The sequence below is a fragment of the Micropterus salmoides genome, unplaced genomic scaffold, assembly GCF_014851395.1.
Source record: "Micropterus salmoides isolate LMB-PRFRI ecotype aquatic unplaced genomic scaffold, ASM1485139v1 Ms_hic_scaffold_11, whole genome shotgun sequence".
NCBI lineage: Eukaryota > Metazoa > Chordata > Actinopteri > Centrarchiformes > Centrarchidae > Micropterus > Micropterus salmoides.
The window spans coordinates 27,820,031-27,834,679 of NW_024040152.1; the positions used below are offsets into that span (position 1 = coordinate 27,820,031).

At 42.0% G+C, this 14,649-nt stretch overlaps 1 protein-coding gene across 2 annotated transcripts in view; it reads right to left on the reverse strand.

The window, feature by feature from the left end:
- The window catches only part of rspo2 (R-spondin 2), a 58,198-nt gene that overhangs the window by 26,558 nt on the left and 16,991 nt on the right, over nt 1–14,649 (reverse strand). For both annotated transcript variants that reach the window (XM_038712090.1, XM_038712089.1), the window contains one exon: nt 8,735–8,923. In XM_038712090.1, the coding sequence (XP_038568018.1) occupies nt 8,735–8,923 (189 nt within the window). The remainder of the gene's footprint in view (nt 1–8,734; nt 8,924–14,649) is intronic.

The window sequence follows — 14,649 nt, forward strand, 5'->3', positions numbered from 1 at the left end:
CGAAAGCTAAGGGGTTTGGGAAAGGGGATTCTTGAAAGGATTACACTGTCTCTCTTGCAAAAAAAATAAAAACCATAGATGTCCTGTGAATCATTTCTCTCTGGGGTTCAAGTATATTTCAGAAAACTTGTTTTGCCTGACAGAGATTTTTCTTTTATCTTCCTGTTCTTGTTTAGAGTGAGCGTATCCACAGTGTGAAAACGCAACAGCAGAGATGGTGAGGGATTATGTCACGCTGACCTCTTTCAACAATTTCCACAGACATCCAACAGTCTGGATACAAACACACAAGCTCACATGTTTTCAACTAAAGGTGTGCTGCAACAGGAAGAATACATCATATTAGGGCTCTGAACAGTGTTCATAATATGCTGTCCTATCACTCAACACTGCTACAATTTGTCTGTTTCCATTACTGAGTAATATTGGGAAGTCAGGGTTTCATTAAAGTGTGAATGATCTCTCATGATCACAACGCTGGCCAGCTGTGTGGACGCTACGAAATGAAAGGGGTTTGGTGTATTAGGAAGTGGGGTGCATGGGGGACAACAACATATTAGGCCGCCTCGACAAACAAATGCAGATGCATTTAGTCAGCAAACACAACAGCACACTTATCCTCCCACGCCACACCCTGCCTTTGCGCATGACACGCAGTGCCGCGCTTGCAAAGAAAGGCAATGTGTCATCAAGCTCTTACTCTGCAAATAGCACATCAGGCAGGGCCAAATTACAACAACCACACCAACAGGGCGACGCACAGGCCCACATGATTAGAAGGAGCCTCCCAGAGCTGTCTAATTTATGATGCCCCTCAGAAGCTCTATGTGGCCCTATTGCCCAATAGGGTTCCAATGTAGGGAAACCGCAAATCTATAACCTGCAGCCACCGTCTCCCACTGCTTGCAGGGGGGCTTCTCAGGTAGGATGTCATCTGCTCCTCGGATTGTGTCAGGGACGCAACCAGTCTTTAGCGCATGTGCATTTCTCAACGCGTAAACCTGCGTTACAGTGATTTTCCACATGTGAGAGAGACGGAGGCTGAGGACTGCTCTTTTATGTGTGACCCTTGCAGGGCCCAGGGAAGGGAAGGTTCTCACAATCACACCCCTTAATTACACCATCTCCAGCTAACCATCAGGCCTCCTCCTCGACATTCCTCCAAAACGAGGGGGTCCCTCCCCGCTTTACTTTGAACCCTAAAGTATGGCCTCTGCCCACTCACTCTGGTCTCACGCTTTCCCGACCAGTCTAAACAAACCATGGACACACACACACATATGCACAAACACACACATACCAATCAGATATGGCTGGAGATAGACCCACTCTGCAATTAAGCTGTACTCCATGTTCTGAAAAACGTAGAAACACTGACCACAGATCACTGTTCTCTTTGGGAAAGTCATGTGTCCTCACATAAGTTTAATACTATGAATTCAATCAGTTGATATTATTTAGCTCAGGGGTTTTGAAGCGGGCCTCCCCAACAGTTTCCGGGTAGGTTCAGTGAATGCAAGTGAAACAATATTACATTACTTATTGCATTAGTTATCAAAAGGACATCACATAGAATAGCCTTGGGACAGATCTTTTTTTTTTTTAACTATTTGGTGTTGTCAGAAGTTATGTCAAACAGCAATATAAGGTTATCTTGGCTCAAATGTTGAGTGTCTATGGGATCAAATAATATAATCATGATTCCATAGGCATGGAGGAATTGAGCAAAACTTACCAAGTAAACTAAAGCTGTGGTGGTGGGGGGTGCCGTTTCCCAAGCTTTGTCTGAGGGAAGGCCTGCAGTCTCAGACTCCGAAAACCCCACACATTTGCTCCATTTTATCTAATATCTCAAAATATGTCTTGGATCTCCGCTGTGCTGTAAAGGTTTTGGTGTGGAATATGTGCATCGGGGGGTGGGGGTAAGAATGCATTTTGCTGTCCTTTTTAAGCTCTATGCCTCTCATCCACTTCTTTCTTGGTGAAACGAAATCAGTATGGCTTGGGTTTGATACAAGCCCAATACAGGGAGCAAACTAATAAATCACAAAGCTAATTGGAAAGCACAAAGCTGTCTTTTGCCCTTCACACTTCCCAGGCCTGTCATCACCTGAGAGACTTTTAGCTCCCAAACACAAAAAAATTTAAAGAGTAAGAGGGGGAACAAGAACATCTGGCAGTACTCTTAAGCACTGGGGTTGTTGTGCAATCCTCAGTTATTGACAGTAAATACAAGCAACACATATGTGCGAAAATCTGTATCCTGTCACCAGCAGTAGCACTTCACAATGGTTTTGATTAAAAAACACTGTTGGTTTCAGTATTAGATGTGGTAAGGCAATGGCGCAAATGCTCAGAAATCTTGTTTTTTAAATAGAAGATAAGTAATAATGTCACTGTGTGAGACAGATGAGGTGTATGACACATCAATGTGGCTCCATGGGATTTAGAATGCAGGGAGGCAAAGCTGGAGGGTGAGAGGTCACCGGAGAATGAGGAGGGTCGGAAGGGATCACTATGACTTATCCTTTGTCCAGTTATCTGGCAAAAGGCTATCTGGAACACTGGAGAAGCTCCCACACTGTTCACTGGCCGTGCCTGCAGTTAGGCAGATTGTCCGGCAGCTCCAGAAACAGATACAGGGGAGTGGGTTCATTCTCCCTTTGGGATTAACCTCTGGGCCACCTTTAAAGTCCTCATCTAGGTGCCTCAGGGAGACTAATGAGAAATAATGAGGTCATCATATCCCATTGAAGGCACGGTGTTCCTGGGACTTAAACGTATTATCATCATTATCTCCCGGCCTGGTTCTGGCTGTGAGGTTATGAACACAGGAGGAAAAGCCTGATGTTTCAGCTCTGGGAGGAATTTCAAATGCTCCCAGTGGAGTGACCGAGGGTCCACGATTTGAAGGGATGTCATCAGCGCTGCACCAGTTCCACCATTTTCCGTACTGCTGTTACACTTTTGTTGTTTGGTTTCATTTTGTGCTTGAATTTCATGTGGTTTGCATGTGAAGTGCATTCGAAGTTGAGAGATGAGTCACAGAGCGTCACTTGTAACCTAATGGTGCTTGATTGGCAGAAGGCAGTCCCTGAACTGTGGTCTGGATAGGGAACCCACCGACTTTATCACGGACACTCAAAGCCTCAGGTCAACTTCAGTCAACAGTTGTTCCTCCGCAGGCTGACAGCCCCATGTGTAATCACTCTGTTTATTTACATGAATATTCACTGTATCAAGAAAGGGTGCTAAATCATTTTTTGAAGACTGACGAATCTCTCGTGTTCCAGACAGGGTCTTTTACGTTATCTGAGCTGGAGGTGGGTTGTCAGACCACTCATCAGTCTACCTCCAGAAAGCTAACCAGACCCGATGCTGCGCAGCAGGAGTGTCCATGTTGTAAAAGGCCTGGCAGTGCGAGGGGGAAAACAAGCCCTATTTTTCCATCCTTTGCCTCCAAGCTGAGTTGAACAGTTCTGACCTACTCTCTAGGCCCCGGGTTTGGCTGACATGGAAGCTCTGGCTTGCTCACTGCCACCCAGCCATGTCATGTGGAGCTGCGGATGGCAGGAGCTCATGGCAAAGGCCAGAGCTGCCATGTTCATCCCAACTCCCTCCATGCTGTTTTTTTTAACACATGGATGCTCCTCCGAATGCTGGCATAGAGCAAGGTGAAGCAGAGGTGGTGTTCCTGTCAATCGGCATCTCCCAGAGAGAGAACAGGGATGACAGATGTGCCAGCGGTCCTCCTAGCCTCTTCAATCCAAGGATCACAGTCTGTGATATACCAGGATCTGCTCCTGTAGCTGCTCAGCCAACTCCAGCATACATAACATCAACTCAAGCTTCATTCAGTGCTCAAGCAGAGACAGCCCTTCCACTCACACTATAGTATGCACAGTTACACAGTGTTTTGAGAAAAAAAATTCAACTTTGGTGGGTCCATTGTATTGTCTGGCAAATCTGAAAGTGAAGTTAGTAAAGCTGTGATGATTAAATTTCCCTTTGTAAAGCTCAAAGGCCAAAAGCAACTGGTCTCTTTGTTGGTCAGACTGTGCAATGGAAATACCCACAAGCTCAGAATTAGAGTGAGAAAGACAGACGTGGAGAGGCAGAACGAGAGAGAGTGCTCCTAGCGCTGCCAAGTAAAGGTTGCAAAACCTTGTAGTTGTAGTTCCTTTACACAGCTTTGTTACCAATTTGGCTGTAGCCCATGATGCAGGGCTCTTATCCACCTCCAACCCAACAAATTCCCATGATGTACTTTAAAACTAAACAATCACCTTGAAATGCAACAATGGGATTCGTGACAGATTTCCTCAGTACGAGAAATGCAGTATGAAAGAAAGCACAATTGGCAATCCAAAACAATTACCTCCAACAGAAAAGTCTCTAGTGGCACATTACGCTGGCACTGAATGAGCTGTGATATTTAAACCACGCTTCTAGGATATTGGCAATCTCAGGCCTTGATTAGACTAGTTGTTGGTTGGCAGAGAACACAGCTGGGGTTCCTGCGTGTTTTAAAGCCTGCTGCAGTGTAATAAGGCAACTGGGCTGGTGGCTAGAGTGTGTGTATGTGAGTGTAGCAGTGGGGGGTCCATAACACACCCCAAGGGAGGAAGTTTTGAATGCAGCCTTGCTCCCATGTTGACCCTCTCAACACTTTCTCTCTTTTAAAAACAGCTCTGATAGTCGCCTTTCAGCTCATAAATCTTTCAGCCAGAGAGCTTGCTTGCGATACTAAGTGACAGAATATGCTTTGGCTTGGGAATGTATGTTAAAACCGAGGTATTATGAAATGTGACTGAGGCGAGAGCATGACTGCACCGCATTCACACAGATTTGGCTGCACATAAAGCAGCACACTGTGTGACCATTGCTGCAAATCTTCCCTGCAGAGCAGTGGGTTGACACCCACAGACACTGGTGTGGGGCCTCTTCTGGGCAGCTGATAAGAACCCCGGTGGATAACACTGGAGTTACTGCATATGGTTTATGGCTCATATCAACCCCCCATTAGTTGCTGAAAGGAGTTCTTGCAAAGCAGAGACATGCAGAAAGGTATTATGCAACATGAAGGCATTGCTAACAAACCAGCTACACCTCAGTAAAGTTAACACTGTGGCTCCCACGTCACGGGCCTCTTTGGAATCCAGGTCAAGTGTAGCTGCAAATGGGCCTCAAGTTAAGTTATGTTGCGGAAAGTCTAGTTCTCATTGTTTTTGGCGCTGAATCTGGTGTTATTTTCTCTGCAGTGTAGGGACCCCCCCTCCCCCCAGAACAGTGAGCCACAGTTTGTCATGTATTCTTGAGAAATTAGAAGGTTATGTAAGGCCGATAAATTTGGATTCTAAATTAGGGTCATAGAGGGCTGATTCTGATCTTTTATGAAGAGTTGAAAATGCAGAAAATATTAGGTGGTTGCCCCCAAACGCTCTCTAAAACCACCTTTTTTTGCATAATTGCAAATTTCATAACTGAAAATAATTCTGTGTTCAAGTTCCTTTGATACTCCTTTATTACAAGAGAGTAAAATATTTAAATGTTCTTTTACTAGACTAGAGGCCATGCCACATGCTGTCAAAAATATTAATGGTGAATATATCACACATCTATTTACCTATCCAGTGTTTTTTGCCAAGTGCATGGTGGAATAGGCTACAGCCCACCCATGTTGCTGAAAAGGAATATGAAGAATGTTTTTTAAATGCTGGTTCAGATGTTTTCCCACCATTAAAACGATTATAAATACATTTCACAAATGGAATATTTCTGTGTTAAATAACCAGTATTAGTAGTAGTCCTTAAAGGTGCAGTGTGGAAGAATTGCAATTGAATTTGGCCACCGATAGGGGCATCCGAACCGTTCTCAGCAACCTCCCAATGAACAAGGTCAGGCCAGAACTCAACACAGCCCATGAGACCGATGGTGTTTGACTTTGCTTACAGGCGAGAATGGAGGGTGTCACGACTAACGCTACTCTCCTAATACCCTCTGACTGCTAATTCCAGTGAACATGTGACCAAACCCAGCCTCCAGGACCAACAGATGTCATGTCGAGGACTGTAACTTCTTCACTTTCTGTTGATTGTGTTACTTAATTTTTGTCGGCCTTATCGGTCAAAGTATCTGTGTGACTTTCCTTGTGTCAAACCGAATCACATTTCTTGCTCACAGAGCAAAAAGTGTATTCATACATTGTCTCCACCCATAGCTCTCTCCGTCACATCCCTCAGGAGGCCCTTCAGAAAAACTGAAAGTGAGGTTCCAGCCAGTAAGTGGCTGAGTGTATAAGCCTCTTGCTTGTCTAGCTCTTGTTTTCCTTTACTAAGGCAGTCCACAAAAAAATCTTGAATGAGATAAGATCACACAGACAAACTCTGGTGTAATAATAAGCAGCTGCTCCTCTAAGTGATATAAGAGCCTTGTGTTTAAAAAGCTCATCATAACAGAGACGTAATTCCACGTTCAAGACTTCTTTGGAAACTAGGAATCACACTGCAGCTCTGATCGAGTTGGCGGGGAACTCCTCATCATCATTTTGTCCACTGTTCCTTTGAGCTCTTGCGTACTAGCTCTCACAACTTACAAGTAATATTCACCAACCCAATAAAATATCCATTTATGGAGGTTAGACGTGAACTGTTTAGTGAAAATGACATGCGGAGCGCAGCTGAGAATGAGGGTCAAATAGGAAACTGGATTAGAGAGCCATGACTAAAGCAGTGATCAGATCAAAGTAGGTCTCACTCTAAGATCTGATGCTACGTGACAATACAAGATGTTGTTCTATGAGCAGTTTGTACGGAGAGGGATTCAGATTAACTTGCCGCACATCAGAATCAATTAAAGTCAAAATTCACCCAGCATTGGGATACGGTGGTTAGGATAGCAGGGTTAAAGTGAAAAAAAAAAAGACTTCAATAGAGAACAAGATGTCTTTCTCTTCCAATTTTCTTTGAGTCATGAAAATAGGGTCATGAAACTGCACTAGCACAAATTTTCTGAAAAATTGTGATTGCAGAAGTCAAAATGACACAGAGAAGAAAATTCCATCACACAGATTTGACACAAATAGGAATAACATCCAATAAATAACATCCATAATTTAATTTAATTTTTTCATTAACTGTATGGCCTTTATAAACGCCAGCCTACATTTTTTAGGTATTTACTTATAATCGACAGATTGTTGCTTAATGTTACCATCTGTAACAAGTGCATGCAGCACTCCAGACATCCCATCCTCACACACCCTCCAACTCTGCGCAAGTAATTTCTGACTGTATGCTTAGTGGTAACTATTTTCATAATCAAATGCAGCCAGCGGATGGAGATGCATCTAGGTCGGCACTGATTGGGTAAAGTTTTTTTTGTTTGTGTTTTTTTTTTGTTCCTGCGGTTGCTACATGTTTGCATTATTGGGCCTAAAGGGCCAGACACCCTTCTCTGGGGCTTCATTTTAGTGCATGTGTCAGGAGTTTGGCTCGGAGAACCAAATGAGTTCAAGTTTCTCTCTGTTTTCATATGAAACACTCAGCCAACACCTCGGGCTCCGTGTAAACCTATAAAGGCTCTCTCTCTCTCTCTCTCTCTCTCATAGAGCATATTCCATGTTAAAATAAGGTTATGAGATCAGGGTGCTACATGAGGAGGAGAGGGAGACATTTTATTAATTTGATTTTAGAGTTATTCTTTAACGAGAATCATGAGAACATTTTACTTTTTTTCACTGTTTTTTTAATAGTAAAACATAACTCAGAGTGCGAAAGACCGAAGGTGTGGTCTGTTTAAAGTTATTAAACTAAAACAGTGTTTTCCACAAATCAGTACAGTGAAAAAAATCTACAGCAGTCCACAAGAGTAATATGTGTAACAATAAGATGGCTAGTTAGCAAAATATCTAATATGTTTTTTTCATGGAAACATCATTACGAGCCAAGTTAATTACATGTTATATGAGCCAAGTATAAAATTAGATAATGTATGCCAGCCTCATAAATACTCTACTAATCTGAAGTTTTGTTTTGTTTTTCCTTATCAAACTTCAATGAATGTACAGTTCTTGGTGGAGGGTCTGGACACTTCAGTTGTGACTGGCTTTCTGTTCAAAGTAAAAAAAACTACTATGGCTGCCAAGAAATTACTCTGTCTGGTGAACTTCTCAATCTACAAGCCCCTGCAGACGGTCGACAAAGAATTTAGTTCTATGCCCTAATGCTGATATATTATAATCTTTGTAGTTCAGATGATATTGAATGCCATGGATCAAAGGGCTGGAATTTACAGGTTGCTCTGTGACAATATGTGTCTGTAGAGTAGGTTTGGCAAAATGTTCTGTGCATATTGGTTGCATTTGCACCTGGATTTCATGCCTTCAAACATTCTCGTGACTATAGGATGTTTGGAAATGCAAGTGTAAGGGGAGTGTTAAAAAGAAATTAGAAACAGCGCTCGTCCTTGCTGGAGTTCTCTGTTGAATCCAGAGGGAGACCCTGCTAAGATGAGGCTTCACTTCATACGTTCACCTGTGTGAACAGATGAGGCGTTCAAATTGCGAGGTATGTGTGTCTCCTCTGTCTAACTGACCATAAATCATATGTTGTGGGAAAAGGCGATGCTGAGGGAGTGTGTATGTGTGTCTGAGGAAAATGGGGTGATGGGGTGAAAAGGAGGGTAAAGTCAGCGGCATGGGAGATAAAAATGGTTAAACTCGATGGGACTTACTGGAGCACATGTTGAGTTCAGGGCTGCGCATGCCGTAGTATCCGGCTGGACAGTCATGAAGACACTCCCCGTATTGCCTCATCCTCTCCCTCCGCAAAAACAGGAAGAGTTTGGGCTGGCAGTTTACACAGCCGTTGTCCCTGGAGCACACCGAGCAGCCTTTACAGATGGGGTATGCTGCATAGCTAGCTGCAGGACAAACACAGAAGAGTATACAGCAAAGGTAATTAATAAGATGGAACTAAATACATAAAAGGTGTACCTATGCTTCAACTTGTTGGATGGTCAAACAGTATCTGATCTCCACACTTTCTTCCCCTTTCAAATGTGGTTGTTCATAACAGCTTTAAACGTTTTGTCCTTCAGACGTGGTCGTATGAACTTTTGTAATGAACGTGAGTTTCGAGCATACCCAGGCCTTAAGACTGCACATTAACAAAACAAACAAGTTGTCTACAACTACATTGTACAAGCTATCTGGATTGCAGACCCTGTACACAGTGGCAGATATGCTTGTCGACAACCTTTTATTGACTAGACAGTGAGATGTCCATCACTGAAATAACATGAAAGCAGCCAGATATCACCAAAGGGATCAAAGCGTTTTAATGCATTCATCCCTTATTGATCATTGCACTCATATCCATCTTTTGCTCTGAAGGAAGATTATTGTACTTTTGTGTTACATTGAAACAGTCTTTCCTAGGTCCATTTAGTTTTCAAATGTCCTGCTACCTGGTGCGCCACGGTGACATAAACCCAATTAGGGTTAGGATACAGTGAGCATAGCTGTTACGGCTCATTGTGTGTAGAGGGTCTAAAAGAATGTTACAATGTTGAAGTATGAGGTCTCTGCTATCGTTAGTTGTTGCTGAGCCGCAATGGAAGATGCATCCAGCATGGTGGTTCATTTTGTGCTACTAACAGAAAATCATTACTCATCTGTGGATGGCCCTGACTTCACCCAACAACAAGGACAGGGTGAACTTGAGGCAACAGACTCAACTGTGGGAGGGCTGACCAGCAGAAGACAACCCGAGTGCAAGAATAAAAGCGAAACAACCATAATAGATATATCAGCAGGATATTCTCTAATTTATAGTAAATATGTTCAATTGTACAATTTGTCATTCATGCAAACTCTGGCTCCCCTCTCAATGTTCAAATGCTGATTGGTTATGAATGTGAATATTGAATTAATTCTGGTCAGAGCTGGCCTCCTGAACGATTGTGTTGAGACAGCCGATGAAAGCCCCCAAAACCGCAGTGCCTCTGGCCTCGGCTCGAGTTGCCTGCGGAAGACAAAGGAGCCAGTAAAAAGACAGTCCATTCCACAATAAGTGACTTTCAATGTAAACTCCTTAGTGTCCCGTTTACAGGAAAATGTCCTTGGGCAAATTTAATCTCTCCAAATGAGAGACACTTCAATTGATCTAAGCCAAGTTTTAAATATCACAAGCAGGGACCGGGTAACAGCGGCGCTCAATCTGAGCGACCTACCACAACGCTTAATAAAACACTGTGCAGCAAACTGGACAAACCCTGAGAGACAGAGCAGAGCATGCCTGTGTTACTGGCCATGGATCCGCATATTAGATTTCTCTGAACAGATTCACCAAGACGAAAGCGAGTGCTAAGTGGGCCCAGTGCAAGCATCAGTTTGTAATCATGTGAAAATCAGTCAGCGAATGTCAGACTCATCTTTTTTCATGTCTTTTGTTGGAGTGCTGGGAGACCATCTTTGGAGAGGAACGCAGGCTCTGCCAGACTACACTCATTCTCCTGAAGCCGGGGTAGATGGAAGTAAGATTAAGTGCTAATCAGAATGTGTCTCTGATGGTCTTTAGGGATGAGGTTTACAGCGACACCCCATCGATCACAGAAGCGCCAGGGTGTGCGTTCCAAGCCCATTTATCACATAGACTGGTGATGGTTCATTTCCAATCAGCATTCGCTCGGTAAGACATGAAGGAGAAATGAAAACCCCAAATTATGTTTAGTTTCAGGTCTTCCAGTTCTTCTGTACAACTGTCAATCCTATGTCTATGACATTATTATTTCTTATTTGAGTTGTGCCAATGCAGTTTGCCTCTCAATGAAATACAAAATTTTCAGAGTCATTTGGCTCTGCAGGTGCTGTTAATCAAGTTTACAACTGGATAAAGTACAACATATCAAATATCCAGCTGTTTGTTTGACCTTCTGATACAGATTTTAAATCGTGTGCCATACAGAAATTGCTAAAATAATCTGCATGCATTTATATAAAATTTCACTTTACACACATATATAATTAACATAAATGAATAACACTGAGTCATATAGTAAATGTCTCTTTTATTTTTATAAAGTCATTGCAGCTATATTAAAAGAGTTTCTTTTTTGCGTCAGGTAACACCACAAACATAATTTTTCAAATATACTGTCTCGTGTTTCATTCTGTCAATCCTTCCATTCAGTAAAACTAAACTGCAACATTTGCCCAAACCTCGTACTAAACCATATATTTCTGTAGAATATACAGTCGGGATGTGTTTATAGCAAACTGACATTAACATTAACTTGGTTACATTTACTCCCTCTGCCCTCGCCAAACTTGAACACAACATTGACAGAAAGGGAAAGCCAACTTGGCAAAAGTAAAGAACTGTGAGGCTGAAAAGCTTACTTCTCCGGCCCGTTTCGAGTGGGCTCAACTCCATAACTATTAACAGTGTGCTAACAACAATATCCTAACAATAATAGAAAAATAAAATCAGGGCCAGTGGTCATCTTAGATCATTGGCCAATCAATCAGCGGAGAAATTATGGTCAATGAAAAGTATCTCCGTGACTCTGGCTCAAAAATCCTATGGCTCACTCTTTGTTGTCAAACATTTGTTTTGCTGGTTGCTAATCTCGCAATGCACGGTGATTGAGAATAACATAATCACACGCCGCTTGAATGCAGTCGATCCCACATCCTGGAATTAGCATAAGACTGGGGGGAAGGAAAGGCTGTACATGGTGGAGACAAACTCTTTTGGTGCTGCTCTTGGGAGATTAGCTAGTGTGTATGTCTGTGGAAAGGATTGGAGGTTCAGGCCACAGGTATGTCAGGAAGGAGGCCACAATTCACAGTGTCTGGAGCAGCGCTGTCCAACTCACGTCCTACACTACCGGCATAACGTCTTGTGCACTTTACATCAATCTGTTGACGGCCAGCAGGTTTCCGTCATTCTTAAAGAAAACACTCAGTCATATGAATGTGATTTTTGAGACTAGAAGAAATATAAGAGTAGCTCCTTCACAGCAGAACTGAAACTGCGGGGAAAAAGTATTTGGAAGAGACTTGTGAGTACAACTTTTTACTTCTGCGTGCTTCAGTGGCATGAAAACAGTTTGCCAAAGCATGTAGCAGCCATGTTTTTAAGTGGCACTAAAGAAGAGAAAATCAAAGGGAAATGGGTTAAGTGTTAGTTCTGTAGTCTCTATAGATCACTGCAGCTTAATTTAATTTGGCAGGAGCATAAAGCTGTATGTTTAGTGTGCTAGGGCATGTGGTTTTTCTTTAACATTTTGTGTCTTTCTTCGTTCTCAACAACAGAAATATTCAACCCCTGTCCATCGGAATGCTTCTTCTTTCCCCGCAAATCATGTAATGCCTCGGCTCTTCTAGTTTTTCTTCTGTCAATCACATTGAAACTGAAGTGACCCAGACATATATGGAGAAGCCGCATAGAAAGTGGCCATTGTGAGGTTATGGATTCCAGGTTTCCTGTACCATGTTTTTTTTTCAAAGTGCCACTCCCATCACATGATAAACCAATGCCGTTTACGGTTTCAACCACGGAATACATATTACGTGAAACCAAACAAATCCGCAATTCCCACATCTGACAGCTAACTAAAGATCCATCTGAGTCTCAAGTATTGTATTTACAAAAGCCAGGGTCCATATGAACATCTCTGACAAAGACTTTTTAACACAAAGACTTAATAAGTGCCTAAATGTGCCTACAAGGCAGAGGGCTGGTATAAATATGTTGCTCTTGTACATGAACCACACAAAGTACCGTTCACATATCCTCATCCTTACCCATCAACAATATATTGTGACAGCTAGACAGAGTATGATTTTGTGTAACAAACAGAGAAAATACATTAGCAAATTGAATCCCTTTGTTGATTTGCATTTACGAGAGGAAAAGTACGTAATGTTGATGTTCTAAAAGAATATGTTGACATTTTGGGAAGTATACTTATTCATTTTCTTGCAGAGCGTTACAGGAGAATATTAATGCCACCTTTATGTCTGTCAATAAATAGCCTGTTAGCTTAGCTTGGCAAAAAATCTAAAAATAGGAGGAAACAACTAGCCTGACTCTGTACAAAAAAACAACTTCATTTTGGTTTTTGTGCAGAGGAAACAAAAGATCTAAAAAATGTTATTTAGTGAGATTTGGAGGTGCTGGTAGACGTATTTTGTTAGCCAAACTAGCTGTTTCCCTCTGTTTCTAGCCTTTATGCTTAACTAAGCTAATCGGCAGCTAGCTTCAGCTAGGCTACATATACGCATCAAATAAGTGTTCTTCCCAAAATTACCAGTCATGTTTTGATAATCATTATCTTTGAGACTATTGCATTTGACAATATTGAAAATCATAATTTAGACCATAAAATCAACATTACACTGTGAAATGGCCTTGCGGACATTCATAAGTATCTAGCATGTTCAGGCGAAGTTTTGTTCTTTCATTCATGCGAAACAGTCAGGCTCACAACATGAAGAATGACGGCATGTTTGGAGCATAGCACTTTCATTCTACCGCCATAGGCTTGCTGGGAGGTTTGCTCTGAAGCAGCTCAAGAGCAATTAGGGCTGCAGTGAGATCCAGCAGAAACCCAAACTCCGTCTCAGGTACGTTTTTATGAGTCCAAAGCAAGCGTGACAGACTGCTCTCTGGGCTGCCAAAAACCTCCACATATACAGGGGGTTCCACCCACGGCCAGCTAACTTCCTGCCTTCTACTCACCTACCGTTACCCATGAAATCATTCACATTGACCCATTCCAACTTTCTGCAACCCGAAACTCTAACAAGGCAAATTGCACATCATTTTTGTGCTCTTTTAGAGCCCCAAACTTAACACTGAGATCAAGAAGACATTCTTACATGAGGTTTCACTGATGTGGGTTCTTGCAGGACAACTCTGATAAAAAAACGTTTTAGTTTCGGCACTGCTAAAAACTGATACTTTCTAACCATTTGACAATTTTATTGTTAAAAATTACATAAAGAACATGCAACATAGGGTAACATAGAAATATAGTATATTATAAACAATTCAAACTGAAACGTATCTGATTTTTACTAAAAGTTCAAGCAAATCCTTCTCCCTCCATCCTAACATTTCCTTATGTTGTGTGTTTTATGGACAAAATGGGATTAAGCAATGCCAAAACATTCATTTTCATGAGGTGTTCCTATCAGATGTAGGATTTATTTGTGGTCGGCCATGAAAAAGGATTTTTTTAAAAAGTGGTTACACGCCTCTTTCTCACCTCTCAGCTGCTCACTTCAATTACAGACTTGTCAGCAAGAACAGATATGTAATTTTTAAGACCAAACGCCATCCAGTCATCGCCTCTTTAACCTGCTACCACTACTTTTATAAGGGTTATTGATTTGTCACCCATAGTTAAATGAGTTATAAATGACATAAATGTATGAAATGTATCCACATTAGTAGTTGTTTGCAAAGAGGTATATAAAATAGGCTTGTGGGGTGGTTGTTTTGATTAGACCATATCTTGTCACGTATCATTTTAACACCACACACTAAACTGTGTGAAATGATAGTACAGGATACCAACTAAATAGAGAGTGTGTGTGTGTCTTGACTGCTGAGCTGAAGTGGAAATGCAGCAGACTT